The 14,716-nt window shown below is 45.4% G+C and overlaps 1 protein-coding gene across 1 annotated transcript; it reads right to left on the bottom strand.

Moving 5' to 3' along the window:
* Positions 1 to 782: 782 nt before the first annotated feature.
* Positions 783 to 9,181, bottom strand: SYNJ2BP (synaptojanin 2 binding protein). The gene is made up of 4 exons (XM_034062481.1): positions 8,796 to 9,181; positions 4,452 to 4,588; positions 2,863 to 2,958; positions 783 to 1,440 (listed from the first exon to the last, which is right to left on the bottom strand). The coding sequence occupies exons 1-4, from the start codon at positions 8,860 to 8,862 to the stop codon at positions 1,300 to 1,302; spliced, it is 441 nt and encodes a 146-aa protein (XP_033918372.1). The 5' UTR covers positions 8,863 to 9,181; the 3' UTR covers positions 783 to 1,299.
* Between the last annotated feature and the right edge of the window lie 5,535 nt (positions 9,182 to 14,716).

Consider the following 14,716-nt stretch of genomic DNA (forward strand, 5'->3'; position numbering starts at 1 on the left):
CAGACACCAGTTTTTCTTTGTTTGAATATATAATTGCATATGGGATTTTTTTTTGGCATCATACTTTTCTTTTACAAAAACAAAACACATTGATATCTTGGAAACAAGGGAAACAGGTCTTCCCCACAAACCTCATGTCAGCTGGGGCATTTAAAAGCATCCATATCACAGTGATGAGACTCTGCAGATAAATTCAGCAACGTGCTTTCCAGAGCAAGGGTCTCTCCCTTTGGTTTTATTCACTAAGCCTTACTCTGGCATATATCTGCCAGTCTATCTCCTGAATATCACATCAGTCTTCACAAACAAGCAATAGCCAAGATGATCTCAGTCTCTCTTGGCTTATCCCTTTCAATCAGCGTAAGATTCTCTGACTACAGAGAGCAAGTTAGCTGCTACAGGAAACTTTTCTGAAGTATTCCCCACACAAAAAAAACACCAAAAACCGACCTTTAACCTGAGCAATGCAGACTTCAACCCACTTGATGGAGGGAGGGAATACTGCTCATTACTAATTTAAGGATTTTTCTGCAGCTTCAGCATGCCCAAATCTCTTGCCACTGCTTATCCTTGTGCTTCAGTTGTCTGCCGGTCTCTCTCCAGTATGCTAGCATTTTGTGGAAAGCATTCTCTTACAGCTCTGACCCAACAGTGAGAAGTCAATCAGCAGGCTATCTTCTGTCTTCCTAGAACTGGTGGAATACCTCGTCAATACTGCACATTGCTGTTAAATCAGCAGTTACACTGATGATTTTAACTGTGAAGCCATACATCATATTTTGCACATTTTTCCTAAGGTATTCATTTAGCAACAACCAACAAAAATTCAGTGGAAAAGATAATATACCCTCTGTGTTGCTTCTCTTTATTCATGTTTTAGACAGGGTTCATTAGTTTCAAGAAAAATACAGTGGAAACAAGGCAAAGCCTCTAGTAAATGTTTGTGATTTAAAACCACCCCAATCCCCATGCTGTTTAACCAAATCACATCTTAAAACATGGTACAGATAAGTGTTTGAAAGTTCATGGTGCAAAATAGAGGGGGATGTCAAAACCTCCCCAGATAGTCAAAAAAACAGCTATCTCACCCTATATGTGAACAGAGTGATCACCCTTCCCATTTTCCTCTCTGCTTCCATTCATCCTGCAACAAAATCAATATATAGAGAACATCAGCAGCAGCTTTATGATAGGCAATGATCCTCTTTGACATCAGTCTGTGATAAGATAGTTGATTCTCTATCTTTAAATTACGTCATAGCTGTGTAAATATGCAGTGATATCCAAAACGTGAACTCTTCATATCTGCTGTCGATATCTCAGCAAGATCCACACCGCTGCCGCAGCAAGTGCCAGGCCTGGCACAAGAATGGCTGCTAGAGGAAGCCCACCTGATTCTCCATCGCCTCGATAACCCACAGGGCCATTCTGTGGCTGCAACTACAAGGAAAAAAAAAGTATCTGCGTCAGAACCCATCACAGGAGAGCACCCACTTTTGTGCCAGGACCAGGTGGTTCTGTGAGGATGTGCATGATGGTTTCCCCACACACCTGTACATTCCACACACGGGAGGGCTAGAGCAGCTTTGGACTGACTGAGCTTTACTGCATGGTTCCCAGTCACGACCAGGCACCCTCATGTTTCTCTGCCACTTGGTAAACTAGGGCTCTAACAGCTAGAGCTGGGTACATTTCATACGGCAGAAGCAAAGACACATATTCCCAGTCATCCCTTGATGCACTTCTCACCACACCATTTCCCTGATGTCTTTACAAGGAAAAGGACATCACTAATTCTCCTTTTTTCTTCTTACTTGCTCTGTACGCTAGTCCAGAACATTTACTCCTTTACTAAGGGAGTACAAAAGGGGCCTCAATGCACCTCTCCGCAACAGTATGCTTCAGGCTTTGTCAACTTCTGTGCTAGCTTCAAGTTACAACAGTGCATTAAGGATTCCTCTCTTTTTATATCCAAAATGATGCCAGTATATTTAAACTACAGTAGTCCACATTTCATAGAATCGTTTAGACTGGAAAAGACTTTAAAGATCATGGAGTTCAACTGTTAACCGAGCACTGCCAAGTCCACTGTTAAACCATGCCCCTAAGTGCTCCATCTACCCATCTTTTAAATACCTCCAGGGGTGGTGACTCGACTACTCCCAGGGCAGCCCATTCCAATGCCTGACAACACTTTCTGGGAAGAAACTTTTTCTAATACCCAATCTAACCCCCCCTGGTGCAACCTGAGGCCATTTCCTCGTGTCCCTTTGCTGGGAGAAAAAGACTGACAGCCCCCTGAACCTTCTCTTCTCCAGACTAAACAACCCCTATTCCCCCAGCCACTCCTCATCCGGCTTGTCTCTAGATCAGCTTCACTACCTTTCTTTGGACACGCTCCAGCACCTTAATGTCTTTCTTGTACTAGTGGCTTCACAGACATCTCGACATTAACCTAAGTGATGACTACTGAAACAACAGGGGAGTTCTGCCTCCAGTAAGATTTTGGCCTCTGCAACAAAACCGGAAAACTGGAGAACTTGAGATTTAGTCTTCGCAGACAAACCTTTGCCTCTGAGAAGGGACATGTCTGAGAAAACACATCATACTCCAGCAAAACAAAGACGTGGGGACTTCTCCAAACTCACCTCTTCCATGATACTGACACAAACATGTAATGCATGGATGATTATAGCTGTGGACAACTAGAGAGGCTACAGTTCAACTAAAATCCTTGTATGTATAATTCACACTGAGTACCTGGACATCATATTTTTCTGCTTCATGATATAGAGACCTATCAATCATAGAAACCAGTCTAAACTGAGACAGAAATAACCCTAAGAAACAGGTAAAACATACCCTGCGCTGAATTTTCAAAGACACGTCACAGCCTGCATTCCTGAACAGTTCCACAGCATCCTTGTGCCGCAAATCCTTCAAGTCTCTGCCATTGACCTAGCAAAAAAAGGAAAACCAGTTGCTGAAGCAAATTTTAATGATGCAGGCTAGCACAAGAAGTAGATAAAATTCTTCCTTTTTCACAAAATGATGCATTTGGGGCATGGTACTATAATCAGCAAGATTCAACCATTCATATTATAGATGTATTTTTATATGTTGAGAGATAACATGAGAAATCACAAGCCACAACACAGAGGTACTAAAAATAATTACCTAGAAGCAAAATCAGAATAGAAGATGACAGTTATGTCAACAGCAAGCTCTTATACTGTTGCTTTACTGGCAATAAATCAAAGGTGTAATTCTGACAGCTAATGAAAACAAAAAAGCAGCTACAGCAAAATTATTATTATGAGTGTCTTTCCCACTTGTTCCTTCTGCTGCTCTACCTTTGAAATCCTTCCGTTCGAAAAAGTGTGGTAAACATATATTTAAAAGCACAGTGAATAACAAAAGAAAGCAAAAGAAGACTTACATACATTTTGGCAGTCACTTGAAAGTGTTAGCATTTTTCTTAATTTAAAATAATATCTCATGGCAATAGGTTTTATAACCTATTTGATTTCATTCACTAACTGATGACATCTATCCTAATTTTATATTTTCATCCTCACTACCCCTAACTGTATCCCTTGAGATCACAGCCAGTGCCTCCTTTCTCTTGATATTTAGACTCCCCAAACACAAGTACATAAATATTAAGCTGTCAAGAAAAGATAGGATAATATTCTCTATTTAACTTAGTATTACTTTCTGGATCAATAACAGGCTCCAACTACTGCAAGACACTCTGTAGAGGCTAAATGATTACATGTGGAACATAATAAACAAGTATAAAATAAAATTAATCAGTATTAAAAGACTATATATCACACTAGGAGAGGCTACTTCTTCACCCAATCACTTTGTAAATCATATTGGCTTGTATGTTTGCCAACTGTTTGAAAAACCATCGGGACTGAACCTCAGCCACTTTAAAACATTTTTCTAAAAGGGGAACCAGCCTGTATTATTCCTGATCAGCTGAAATGAACAGTTTTATGACCTAGAAGTTTTATAGCCTAAAAATCCCCCTGAGCAAAAATACTGGTAAAAAAATGGAAACTTAAGAGATGAAAGACCTTTATTTACATGTGTATCAATGACAACCTATTGTGAGCAAGGGAAGATCTGATGGAATCTAAAACTTCTGGGAAACAAGTCAGAGGAAACATAAATGCAGCACCAAGGAGTGCTTCTGAGACAAATCAAGAAGGCTGAAGAGATGGGCCCATGTGTAGAGTCACTCATCTCCCTAGTGCTCAAAGTTCTACCCAGATCCCCAAGATAGCTCCTCCACAGAATGTGTTCAGCATCACCTAACTGCATTCATCAAACCCTCCCTCTCTGTGCACTGTGATGGCAAACCCGCATTTCATATCACATCACTGATCATATTCGATCACAGCACTTCAAGAACACACAGGGCAACAGAAGAAAGGGCTTACCGATAAAATTTTATCTCCTTCTTGTAATCGGCCATCAAGGTAAGCTGCCCCATCCTTTTTGATCCGGCTGACATAGATGCTGTTGTCATTGGAAATGTACTGCTGATCTGTCCCACCAACAATGTTGAAGCCCAGCCCTAAGGTAAGCCAAAGAGAAAGCTGATGAGAAAAAGCTCAAAGCTGCAGACATTCTTGCTGTTGTTGGAGACTGCATCCTCCCAGTTGTCCTTTTCTCTCCACCATACTAAAACTCACAGCACACAAATCTGCATCATCCTTACCAGCTATCACTACCTAGAAAAGTTATTCTCATTAAGCTTATCTTGAAAGTAGAAAAGAGACCCTGAATGCCTGAGGCCCTAGATGCTTCCTTCCATAAAGCACCAATGAGCCATTCTGAGATGGGTGTTGGGGAATACTGAGGAATACGCCATGGTTTCTGAGATGCTGATTCAACCCTCAGCAGGAATATACCTCTTCAGCACAACAGGAAATGAAAAGAATGAATTTGACATTTCACAGGAGGCTATGCTAAATTATTATCTTTGAGCAACAAGAAATCATGCCTGACAAGCATGTCATGAGCTGGAAAACAGAGTCAGGAAAGGCAAAGAGCTGCGCTACCAGTTTGAGGTCACTCAGAGCTCAGAAAGATCCCCTTCCACATCTCAGGAGCTGGAACTGGCATCCTTCGCCTCAGTGAATAAGATTAGCTTAGATGCAGCTACTTCAAATTGTATATAATCACTTTATTCTGTTTCAGGGATTCAAAACATGAAAGGAAATAAAGACAAAGTTCTTGTATTTAAAGCAAAACAAAAAAAATACGCACACATCAAACAGAACTGATGTCTACATTTCTGTTATGTTTCTTATTGCTCTCTAAAGTAAGCCTTGATTACAGATATCTAACTGGAACCAGCTGCTTGATTAAAGTGCAGTTAAAGATTAAGACTTCTTGTTTCATCAAAATTGAGAAGAATAAATTGAATTAAAATTGGAAAACCACAGGTAATGAGAGCACATTACCCACTTTGCATGCAGCTAAGTCTCTCAGTAAATAATTGTACATGACAAGGGATGGGAAAGATTCCCTACGAAGAGGCTTGCAATGAAGAAAGAAAAGTCAAAGAAAAAAATTCACCAAAACAACAAATATACAACCAAAGTAAATGGAGGAAGAGGAGAGGGAACCCCCTTTTTTCTGATATAAACCAGTCATCCAAAACCTCTTGTCAAGAACAGCTGAAGGTGAATTCTCCCCATGTTCAGCCAGGTTGATTTATTTATTTTCTCTTTCTTTTTTACTTTCTCTCAAAGTTGGGACTCGAAACTCAGAGGAGAGTTGCAAATGAAAGTAAAACCACCTGGTGCCTTGCTGGGAAGCAGCACTTTAAATCAATCATAGGAGATCAAAGGATGTACTAGATGAATCATGCTATTTTAAGTATGCATCTAAAGCTGGGAAGTAAAGAAATATTAACAGCAATATTGCCACACCTCTCCTTCTCTCCCCCACCCCCTTCCTGGAAGCTTCAAATAAGGAAGAAAATAGAAGAGGCAACAGACTGAAGAAACACTGACATTTCAGCTAGACTATTATCTATCCCAAGAAGGGACAGTTGTGCACAATAACACACCCTTGAGTGGGAAATAAAAAATAAATCTGAAAATACACAACCATAAAATTATTTGCCATAAAACCAATAATCTGGGAAGAAGGGGAAATCAATACTGCAGAAAGTATGCAGTTTAATCAACACTTATGAAAAAGCCAGAAAGAAGGAAACAGTTTCAGAATACATTCTCTTTCACATATATAAAAAAATACCAAATATACATATATATATATATATATACATATGAATTACAGAGTCATAAAAAGGTTTGGGTTGGAAAGGGCCTTAAGATCATCTAGTTCCAACCCCTCTGCCATGGGCTCACTAAACCACATCACCCAAGGTTCTGTCCAACCTGGACTTCACACTGCCAAGCATTTACAACTTCTCTGGGCAACCTGTGCCAGTGCCTCACCACCCTCACCGTAAGGAAATTTTTCTTAATATCTAACCTGAACTTCTCCTGTTTATGTTTAAACCCCCTGCCCCTTGAAAATATACATATTTTGCAAGTTTTCACCCACAGTTGGATAAATAATTAAAAGTCACAGCACTGATCAGCAGAGGCAACATGAGATAGAAGTAGATCTTTATGACAAAAAGAAGCAGCAGCTCATGCTAGGCCAAGTTAAGTATTCACAGGGCTTGCTCACTGTGTATTTCCTTTCCAGCACTTAAACTTCCAATCTGGCTAAAAATATCTCCCCTATCATTCCTTGAGTGCTCTGCTATTCTTCCCCTTTTCAGTTCATGCACCTGTAAAAGCAATGCAGCAGAACCAGGAGAAAAGCAGCAAGAGGAAGAAGAGAGCACACAGTGCTAAATCCCTACAAGGGATTTAAACACCTACAAGGAGCCAGAAGTGAAACAGCAGAGTTTTAAAAGCAGGCTCTGGGCCAAACTGACCCTCCCTGAGGCTATAGATCTCCCTATGCCTCATTTAAACTCCTTAAACTTAAAAAAAAAAATCCCTCAAAACCAGAAATCTACAAAATTATGACTGGCAGGATTAGGGAATGAGATTACAAACTGAACCAACGAAGTTACTTAGTTTTCCATAAAACCAGAGTTTTTTGCCTAGTTTAAGCCTAGTACTTCAGAAAAAGTCTGAAACAGAGACATACACACACTGTCCTGCCACTGCACATACATTCATGTCCTCAGCAAACTTTTGCCAGAGATATTTAGTAGCAGACCTACCCTGAAAAATTGTAGGAAAAACTCCAATTAGAGAGATTCTGGGATTACCCTGTGCTTTACAACTAACAGTGTTGTGTTTCTTCACAGAAATGAGTTATAGCTCACACAGTAAAAGTACCAAGGTTTTAAGGGGCTGTAGGACCTTCAAGTCAAGCAACATAGCTAGAAACCTAACTAAAAAGACACAGCCCATCTTAATGATGGGACAAATGGTACTCCTGGTAATCAGATTTCAATTGCTATGGCTGCATTCAAGACTTCCCAGCCCATGCTCCTTCAACATCACTTTTCATCTAGCTCAAAATTTTAGGCTCCAAAATGTATGGAAACAGCTTTCCCATCAGAACCAGCTTCATTTCGCATAGAATTTTCATTGACAAGCATAGCTTCAATAGCTTGAGCTCAAGGCTGTGCAGGCAGTGCTACACAGCCTTCAGACAGGTACCTACTGCAGCGAGCGGAGAAGGCAGAGGACTGCCAGCCACGCTCACCCTTTGGGGACCGACCCCAGCCCTGCACAGAACTACCTGCACTCCCGAGAGAGGAAAATGGCACATCCGCCAACAAGGTGCGTGCTGCAGGTCCCCGGGCGACCCGCAGAGCCAAGGCCGGCCAGCAGCCGCACCCAGCAGTGGTGCAGACAGAAGCGCTGCCACGTTTTCTCTCATGCTCATTTAGTTAAACAGCAGGCCTCACGCACCGAAGTGTAGCTATAGCTCCAAAACCTTGCTGGAGCCTGCGGTTCTTTGGAGCCAGGATTTTGCTCCGGAGCTGTACACTTGGTGCTAACTTCCTGCACTTCTGGAAATGCCGTCTGAATAGCATCATAAATCCTGTGAAAATACAAGGGAGGACAGGCTCCTCCAGGCTTCCGAGAGCACACGCTGCTGAGAAAGGAAAAGCAAAGCCAAAACCATGCCCCACATACTGCCCTATCCCCTCTCCCTTCCAGCCTGCGCTCCTCTCACTCGCTGCCCTGAAGCCCTCCCTAATGCTACCCCAAACACCAGAACGCTGACAGCATAGGGTATGATCACTTTCACTCATGCTTTTCAAAACGCCCCCTTCTTTCGGGTGTCCCACACGGCTGAGCGCCTGCCACCTCACTTGAGAGCAACAAGAGCTTCCCCGGAGATGGCAGGTCTCGGGAAACCCAGACGTGAGCTGCTCCTCCGCAGACACCGCTCGCAGAAGACAAAGCCTGCCCCAGCCAGCTCCCCTTACGCCGGTCACGGCTCTCCCCGCAGCGGTGTGTCCGCCACGGGCCGTTTCTTCGGGCACGCAGCGGCAGGAGAGGCCGCTCGGACCGGGACCGTCCCGACTGCCGCGGAGCGGGCACTGTGCTCACCGCCGGGACGCTCTCACCACCGCCGTCCCAGTGGGGCTAATGCTCCCCCGGCCCCACCGCCGCCGCGCTCCCAAAGCGGCCTCCCCGCCCCGCCGGGGGCTGCGCAGGCCTCGGCGCGGCTGATCAGGCCCGGGCGCCGCCGAGCTCCCCGGCGAGGAGCAGCTGCCCCCGGCTTACCGGAGGACCTGCGGGTGAGGTTGATGATCTCCTCGGAGAAGCCGCCGCCCGCCACGCTGCCGTTCATGCTGCGGCCTGAAGGTGAAATCTGCTCCTGGGGCGGCCGCTTTCGTTTCCTCGGCCGCCGCCGGAGGGCCACGCCGCGGAGCGCTGGGAGTTGTAGTCCGCGGCCGGCCGCGCCGCACGCTGACGGGAGCCTGCTGCCAGCCAGCACGCGGCGAGGAACACCGGGGCCCAGCACCCGCCTGTGCCCGCGGGGCCCGGCCCTCCGAACCAGCGGCGGCGCCGCGGCGGCTGCGCCATGGGGAGCGGTGCCCGGTGCGCGCCCGGAGAGAGGCACATCCTGAGGGCGGGGGGCCCGGGACGGCCTGCGGAGCACGGCTTCTCCTGCCAGAGCTCGGGATGGATCTCCCGGCAGCGGCGGCAGAGGGACGTGCCCTGGGGAGCCCTGCCGGGGAAGACGGCACAGAGACTTCCTGCGCCGTACATCACCCTTGCTCAGCACCGCTTTGCTCCCCAGACCAGGGTGGGCTGCTTGCGCAGGTTAAGGAGCAGGAGAGATGTGACCTGCTCCCAGACCTCGTAACTGGCCACACAGCACACACGGAATCATAGAATCAAATAGATAGGAAAGATCTTTAAGATCGCCAAGTCCAACCTTTACCTCACCACTGCCAAGTGCACCACTAAACCGTGCCACTAAGGGCTTTATCTACACGTTTCTTGAACATTGCCATGGATGGTTATGCCACTACATCAGGTTGGACAGTTACAGGCAGAAGCAAAAACCCAATGCAGACAGGTATCATGGACAGCATCCATGCCAGCTCCCAGTTATCCTGCAGTGCAATGCAGTGATAGCCCTACATTCAGAACCACAAATAGCACTTGAACCTCTGTACTGAGCATCAGTGCTGGGAACAGTACATACTTAATTATGTCTTGCAGAAGGTGCTCAGTGTGAGGACTTGTGAACTTCCCTCAAAACTCTATGGAACAGGTAGTTACCTACTTATAAAAGGCAAAGTAGTTCAACTTTAACAGAGGAACCACTTTAACCTAGGGCTCCTTAACCTAGGACCCCTGTATCTCAGGGAATTCTTAGGAAAAAGATAGCAAGGCAAAACTTATCCTGTTTATTTCCTTTTTAAACATTATCCTCATTTATTTCAGCACAAGCTGCAAGTGTAGCAATACAGATGATGACAACAGGGAACAATTAAGAGGGCCTGGTGCGATTTAATCACCGAACTGCTTGGTGCTATTAGGACAGTCACATCTACACAGGAACTTTTCTGGTGAAAATGAGGACCAGGTGCTCTGACCTTCAGTTTGCTTGTTCTATATTGTAGAGCGGATAAACAAATATTTTTTAACTGCATTCATTCCAAGATTATTTGCACTTACGGACTCCTGAATTTAACAGGGAGAGACAGGCTGAGTGCTATGGTGAAATCAGAAACAACAATATTTTCAATGAAAAAAATCTTAGGGAGGGAACTCGCACATTTTATACAACACACACTAGGTTTGTTGGGACACATGCTCATCTTGCTCACACAGCCTAAGCAGAAAAAGAAACAAAATGCACAGAAATAATGTCCACAGCTGAAAGCCTCCTCCCATTTAAGTCTCTCCACCATCATTGGAAAAAACATTAGATGATTGGAGCAAATAATTTATTTACAGCATTTCTTAAGAAGCTTACATTTGTTGATATGAAGCACGGTGGGGGGATTGGAACTAGATGATCTTAAGGTCTGAAACAAACTTTCCAACCCTAACAGTTCTATGATTCTATAAAAGCTATACCTACGGTTTTCCTAACTACTTCAGTCTAAGAGCTCAAGGTGCAAAGAACAGCACACCTTACCACCTACATTTATTAACTTAGAATCATAGAATATTTAGGATTGGAAAGGACCTTAAGATCAACTAGTTCCAACCCCTCTGCCATAGGCAGGGACACCTCACACTAAACCATATCACCCAAGGCTTCATCCAACCTGGCCTTAAACACTGCCAGGGATGCAGCATTCACAACTTCCCTGGGAAACCCATTCTAGTACTTCACCACCCTAACAGTAAAGAATTTCTTCCTTAGATACAATCTAAACCTCTGCTGTTTAAGTTTCAACCCGTTACCCCTTTTCCTATCACTACAGTCCCTAATGAAGAGTCCCTCTCCAGCATCCCTGTAGGCCCCCTTCAGATACTGGAAGGCTGCTATGAGGTCTCCACGCAGCCTTCTCTTCTCCAGGCTGAACAGCCCCAACTTTCTCAGCCTGTCTTCATACAGGAGGTGCTCCAGTCCCCTGATCATCCTCGTGGCCCTCCTCTGGACTTGTTCCAACAGTTCCATGTCCTTTTTATGTTGGGGACACCAGAACTGCACACAATACTCCAAGTGAGGTCTCACGAGAGCAGAGCAGAGGGGCAGGATCACCTCCTTTGACCTGCTGGTCACGCTTCTTTTGATTCAGCCCAGAATACAGTTGGCTTTCTGGGCTGTGAGCGCACACTGAAGCTGGCTCATGTTCATTTTCTCATCGAACAAACACCCCCAAGTCCTTCTCCTCAGGGCTGCTCTGAATCTCTTCCCTGCCCAACCTGTAGCTGTGCCTGGGATTGCTCCAACCCAGGTGTAAGACCTTGCACTTGGCATGGTTAAACTTCATGAGGTTGGCATCAGCCCACCTCACAAGCATGTCAAGGTCCCTCTGGATGGCATTCCTTCCCTCCAGCTTATCAACAGAACCACACAGCTTGGTGTCATCACCAAACTTGCTGAGGGTGCACTCAATCCCACTGTTCATGTCAGCGACAAACATATTAAACAAGACCAGTCCCAACACCAATCCCTGAGGGACACCACTCGTTACTGGTCTCCAGCTGGCCATTGAACCGTTGACCACAACTCTTTGAGTGCGGCCATCCAGCCAGTTCTTTATCCACCGAGTGGTCCACCTATCAAATTGATGTCTCTCCAATTTAGAGACAAGGATGTCATGTGGGACAGTGTTGAACACTTTGCACAAGTCCAGGTAGATGACATCAACTGCTCTACCCCTGTCCATCAGTTCCATAGCCCCACCATAGAAGGCCACCAAATTGGTCAGGCAGGATTTCCCCTTAGTGAAGCCATGCTGGCTGTCACCAAGCACCTTGTTGTTTTTCATGTGCCCTAGCATGCCTTCCAAAAGAATCTGCTCCCAGATTTTGCCAGGCACAGAGGTGAGACTGACTGGTCTGTAATTCCCTGGGTCATCCATTTTCCCCTTCTTGAAAATGGGGGTTATATTTCCCTTTTTCCAGTCATTGAGAACTTCACCTGTCTGCCATGATTTTTCAGATATGATGGTCAGTGGCTTTGCAACTTCATTTGCCAGCTTCTTCAGGACCCGTGGATGGATTTCATCAGGTCCCATGGACTTGTGCACGTTCAGGATCTTAAGATGGTCTAAAACAAGATTCTCTCCTACAGTGGGCCCAAGGTCTTCATTCTCACAGCCCCTGCGTCTGTCTTCCAAGACTTGGGTGGTGTGGTCAGTACATTTGCCAGTGAAGACCGAGGCAAAGAAGTCATTCAGAACCTCAGCCTTCTCCAAATCCAGGGTAGCCAGTTCTCCCAATAGCTTCCAGAGGGGGCCTATGTTGTCCCTAGTCTGTCCTTTATTTGCCATGTACCTATAGAATCCTTTCCTGTTGTCTTTTGCATCCCTAGACAAGTTTAATTCTAACTGGGCCTTAGCTTTCCTAACCTGCTCCCTAGCTTCCCAAACAACATCCCTGTATTCTTCCCAGGCTGCCTGTCCTTGCTTCCACCTTTTATAAGCCTTTTTTTTTCCTGTGAATTTTTCTCAGCAGCTCCTTATCCATCCAAGGAGGTCTCCTGACCCTCCTGCTGCACTTCCTCCTGGTCGGGATGCAACACTCCTGAGCTTGTAGCAGGTGACCCTTGAATATCAACCAAGAGTCTTGGTCCCCCCTGCCCTCTAGGGCTATATCCCATGGAACCTTGCTAAGCAGGTTCCTGAAGAGGCCAAAGTCTGCTCTCTTGCAGTCCAGGGCACTGAGCTTACTGCACGCTCTTCTCACTGTCCTGAGGATCTTAAACTCAACCATCTCCTGATTGCTGCATCCAAGACTTCCCTGGAGCATCACATTTCCAACGAGCCCTTCCCTGTTGGTGAGCACGAGGTCAAGCAGGGCACCTCTCCTTGTCAACTCCTCTATTACTTGCACAAGGAAGTTGTCTCCACACAATCGAGGAACCTCCTGGATTGCTTGTGCTGGGCTGTACTGTCCCTCCAACAGATGTCAGGGTGCTTGAGGTCCCTCCTTGAGATCAAGGGCCTGCGAGCATGAGGCTGTTCCCATCTGTTTATAGAGCGCTTCATCCACAGGTTCCTCTTGATCAGGCAGTCTGTAACAGATCCCCACAGTAATGTTTCCCATATCTGTTCTCCCTTTAACCCTGACCCACAAACTCTCTGTTGACTGCTCACCTGTCCTCAGACAGAGTTCCATACTCTCCAGCCTATCCCTAACATAAAGAGCAACTCCCCCTCCCATCCTGCAGGGCCTGTCTTTTCTGAAGAGCCTGTAACCTTCCATTCCAACACTCCACTCATAGGAGACATCTCACCATGTTTCTGTTATGCCTATTATATCATAGCCCCATACATGTGCCCACATCTCTAAGTCCTCTTTTTTTTGTCCAACAGGCTACTGGCGTTTGTGGATCACTAGAAGTGGGTAATAGTCAGTGGGACTTACTAGAGCAGGCAGCCTCTCTGCAACATCCTTGATCCATGCCCCTCGTAGAAAACACATCTCCCTGGAGACTGCGTGAGGCCGACAGATGGGTACCTCTGTTCCTTTCAAAGTACAGTCCCTACCACTACTTCCCAAAGTATAGAGGTGACCACCACACTGGGAACACATATCAGTCCAAGTTCATGATCAATGAGTCTATTGTATTACAAGTCATTGCCATGAAATACAGTGAAACAAGAACCTTAGCCCAGGGCCTCCAGCTGATAAACACTAAAACAGCAAATACTGGCTATAAGTAAGGTACATGCTGAAACTCCGAGATCAAGAGCAACAACTTTGAGAGCCAATAGATCAGCATTGTGACGAGTGACTATTAATCTGAAACAATGAATGCTTACCACAAATATGATCAGACACATGTCGACACAGGAATCCCGGACAACGCAGAGATGATCAATATGATCAAACGATTGCCAGACTTTATTAGATACAGTGCTCTTCTTATACCCTTACTCCGTTATGTAACAGCCTTGGATACTGAGCTCTAATTGGTTAGTCTAGAGGTTACTACCGTTTGCAGAGCTAATGTTTACAACTTGTTATAATTGTGATTAAATACCTTACTCTAAAAACACAGTGGGAAACTACAACCTTGGCAGAGATCATTCTCTGCACATTTTCAGTGGAAAATTACAGAGGCCTAACAAGACAATTGACCTTGCTTATGCCTGCCAAAAATCTTTTTACTTTACAGTAATAAGGCTCAGGGTATAGGGATCACTCACTACGTGGCCTTGGCTCTTTAAGAATTCCCACAGACACACTCTGGTCAAATCTGTCGTTGTCTCAACCCTCCGTGCCCCATGTTGGGCGCCAAAAAGAACTGTCGTGATTTAAGCCCAGCCGGCAACCCATGACCACACAGCCACTTGCTCACTCCCCTCACTTCCTCCCCCTGCTCCCATAGGGATAGGGAGGAGAATCGAAAGAATGTCATTCCCACGGGTTGAGATAAGACCACCCGGTAGCTAAGGTATAGCACAAAATACTACTGCTACCGATAATTATAATAATGATAAGGGAAATAAAAAGGGAAGAGAATCCACCTGCAGATTCATACCCAGCCTGACCTGAGCAGTGAT

Source organism: Melopsittacus undulatus, chromosome 4 (genome assembly GCF_012275295.1).
Source record: "Melopsittacus undulatus isolate bMelUnd1 chromosome 4, bMelUnd1.mat.Z, whole genome shotgun sequence".
NCBI lineage: Eukaryota > Metazoa > Chordata > Aves > Psittaciformes > Psittaculidae > Melopsittacus > Melopsittacus undulatus.